Raw genomic sequence first — 3888 nt, 5'->3', positions numbered from 1 at the left:
GAAGGAAGGAAGGAAGGAAGGAAGGAAGGAAGGAAGGAAGGAAGGAAGGAAGGAAGGAAGGAAAGAAATAATGGCAGTAGCAAACACTGAGACACACACTGTTAAAGTGACAATCTGTGGAGATGAACAACAGACCTTACTAAATTTCATAGAAATGTATACAATGCATCCTAAAAGTTCACAGAATCCAACTGTCTAAGAAAACTTTTCAGTGAATCATCATTAAATGTATTTTTTAAGCCCACTTACTTTGGCAGCATCAAAAATCTTCATAACTGCAGCTGAAATTTCTGGGCCAATACCATCTCCTGGAATTAAGGTTACTGTCTGAACCTGAACATAAGAAATTATCAAAGAAGACAGTCAGAATTTTTATTTTTGAAGGCTTAAAAAAGAACATTTTGACAGAGAAATCCACTTTATGTCTCAGAAAGATTCAAACGCTGTTAAGAAAACAGATATACCTCCCCCAGGGTCATCAAAGGGGAGGCAGGAATCATCAGAGACTCTGCAATCCTGCTCTTTACCTGAGTTCAGAGGTTTTAAAAAGAACCCAAATGATACTCTTTACTTAAACGAAAATAAATTAAACTATCAAGTAGATTTCCTAATTGATATTTCTTTTCAGACAAACTGCAAAGAGACCAATTAATTCAAACCTTTAAAACCAAAGACAACAACAACAACAAATTAACAATGTTCTCTCACTAAAATTTGGAGGGTTTCTCATGAAGGCAAGTGTTTTCCTTTCCTTTTCATTGTGATCCCGGAAAGCTTCTCATGCAACTTCTTCTTCGGCCTTGCAAAACACTTTCAGACACATCTCCAAAATATTACTGAGGTCTGTTTTGGTACTCAGGGAAAATCAGACTTTTTATCAAGAGAGCTTCCATTTTTTTCTTAGTTCCTCTATAAAACTGTCTGCTTAAATCTAAGAGTAATCTACATAAGCTTGGCAAAGTTGATCTGCAACTAAAAAGAATAGTATCCGTCATCATGCCTGCAAAGCCTGAGTCACACTTAGAATGACAATTATTGTTTTTATAATGTAACAGCAATGATTTACTCTAAGGCTTCAGGCAAAACGAAGCCAGCATTTCAAACGCAGAAATAAAAATACGTAAGGGAGAAGATCAGCACCTCTTTTTCCATTTGGGAACCATATATTTTATTATCTTGGGACTTCACCCCACCTAGGGGCTTGGCTTTTTTTCAATTCTAGTTGCTTGAACTGCATTTAAAAGAAATCACTAATTCAAGTTTCCTTGGTCCTTTGCTTCCAATGATTGTCTGCCCAGATTGGTGGACTAATTATTTCTGATTTTTTTCTGTACAACTGAAGAGACATTTTTATTTTTTTCATTTTCTAATTTTCAGTTTTATTTTTTAGAGATGAGGACTCACTATGTTGCCAGGCAAGAGCGCAGTGGCTACTCAGAGGTGTGACCACAGCTCACTGCCTCGAACTCCTGGCCTTAAGCAAGTCTCCCACCTCAGTCTGCCACCTCAGTCTTAGCCAGGGCTAAGGCTCATACCAGTTTTCCCGGGTTGACGAAATCTTTAAAAAAATAAATATATTCTCTTATTTCTTCAAAAATAATCTCCTCCATCAAGCAAATTTTTTTTCAAATAAATAGCCTGAAAATTAAATAATAGCAGACAGCAATGATCATCTTATTCGCTTATCAGAATGCGTTTGAAATGCTAGCATGGCTATCCTCGAGCTTGAAGTGCAAGCCCTATCCTGCATTCTTGGCATAAGCAGAGCCAAAAGAACGCTTTGGCTGCTTCTTCCTGTTCTCCCAACATGTAATAATAAATGTCATCAAGTCAACAGAGAATCTACTTTTCTTCCACAATACAGGAAGTAAATGGAGGAAAAAAAGTACTATGGTCTTATAAATCTTACACGGCATAGATGTTATATGGGAGTAGAGGAATTACGAAATCCAAATCAGATTCCGTAAAAGGCGGGGGCGGGGATAAAAACAAATAGGAAGTCACTGACCCACAGTCTTAGAATGTTCCAAAAATGTGGTATCAGCTTTTAAAGCACAGAACTCTGATGCTGGGAATTCTAAAAGCAGCAGATTTAATGAACAATAGATGATCTACTACTGCAATAGTCTACAAAGCCTATATAAGGAAAGTCCAAGCCTATAGGGCTTATAGATGTTCAAGGCATTCCTAATTGGCATTCCATCTACTGGGTTTAGGGAAGCTCATAAAATAACAATGCAAAGCAGGTTTTGAAGCTTCTCAACAATTTTCTCTCAACTTGTACAAGTTTTGAAAAAAGCTGTCTCACCGAAACAAGATTGTGAAATAAAATAACAGGCTCAAGGGTACTTTCTATCTATTTTTAATAAGGCTCCTTCAAGATATTAATGTGACAAACTTACATAGCCAGCTGTCAGACAATTCTTTCAAATGTGCAAGTAACCTAATAGATTTGTGCATGTCAGTCAATAATTTCAACATACATTATAAATATGGCCAATTTTCCCTAATTTTAAATGAATGGAGATAAAATGCTATATAATAAATATATTAGAGCATCTTTCTTGAGAAACTTCTAAAAGGAAAAAATAAAAGACATAATTATACTCACACCACCAGTAAAACCTCTGGTCACCTGTTTTGGGTTGTGGAATGCCCCCAGCAGCCGAGAGACCTATATTAATATCAACAGAGAGACATCAAGCACAGAATTAAACCACACACAGTAAAGAAGAGCGAGGAAGTCTTGATGGTTGGTAATGCTGCAACTTGGCACGGATATATTCAGTAGCTTCCCAGGAATACAAATCTCACGTATTAGCTCAATGTGGCAAGCTATCTCAGATTTGAAAGCCTAAATACTCAAATTTTTACTTTAGATTGACAACCTAAGTACTATATATTTCAAAGTCAATTTAACTAATATAAGTTGTCAAATAAAAGATGTTGAAGGTAGAATAAAACTACTTTTTCAGCTCAAACATACGGACTTTTCTCAGATGAGTGGATCATTTTGTGCCAACATTCTTGAGCATCAGGTCAATTTAAGGGTAACATATACTCTAAGAAAATAACTATTAATTTTAGAGCCAGGATGTTCCTCATGAAATCCAGAGCACAACTCACTTATTTCTTGTTGTTTTAGGCTTTTTGAGACGGGGTCTTCCTAGGTTGCCCAGGATGGAGTGCAGTGACTATTCAAAGGCACAATCATAACTCGCTACAGCCTCCAGCTCCCGGGCTCAGGTGACCCTCTTGCCTCAGCCTCCTGAGTAGGTGGGATTACAGGTGTGCACCATGACACCTGGCAACTTGCTTATTTCATAAGGGAAGACACTGGTCCCAAAGAAAAGGATTTGCCTAAGGTCACACAGCGAATAATTAGCAAAATGGAAACCCACATACAGGTCTTCTGACTCCTAGTCCAGTGCTCCTTCAATTATACATTATATCTATTCTGTGAATATTAAGAAATTACACTTTATAGTAAAATCTAAGAAAGTTTATTTAATACCATCTGATGCCCATGCCATACAGAATAAAGATTTTAAATAAATTATTGTTTCTTCTGATAATATAGGTACTGTGGTCATTACTGTCAGTTTGCTGGGACTAGGAAAAGATACAAAAAATAAAATAAAAGTTACCCAGTAATCCCACCACACCAAGATATTACCACTGGTATGTGTTTTTTTTTCTCTCTGTCTCTCTCCAATTAACATTATCATATACCAGAAATATAAATTTTAAAGGTTTATTATAAATTTTAATAACTTAGTCCTTGAGAACAGGTACAAAGTCATACTACATTACTATAAACAATATAAAAAAAGAATCTACATAGACCAAAGGTATTAAAATGCATTAATTTTTTTTTTTTTTTTTTTT

At 36.0% G+C, this 3888-nt stretch overlaps 1 protein-coding gene across 1 annotated transcript in view; it reads right to left on the bottom strand.

Annotated features, from left to right (window-relative positions):
• The window catches only part of IDH3A (isocitrate dehydrogenase (NAD(+)) 3 catalytic subunit alpha), a 24787-nt gene that overhangs the window by 12351 nt on the left and 8548 nt on the right, over positions 1-3888 (bottom strand). Inside the window, 2 exon segments of the mRNA XM_017865335.1 lie at positions 250-333; positions 2612-2674. Of these exon segments, the coding sequence (XP_017720824.1) occupies positions 250-333; positions 2612-2674 (147 nt within the window).

Source organism: Rhinopithecus bieti, unplaced genomic scaffold (assembly GCF_001698545.2).
Source record: "Rhinopithecus bieti isolate Rb0 unplaced genomic scaffold, ASM169854v2 scaffold_82461, whole genome shotgun sequence".
Lineage (NCBI taxonomy): Eukaryota > Metazoa > Chordata > Mammalia > Primates > Cercopithecidae > Rhinopithecus > Rhinopithecus bieti.
Note: the sequence above shows the minus strand (reverse complement) of the source record. Positions and strands in the feature narration are given on the sequence as shown.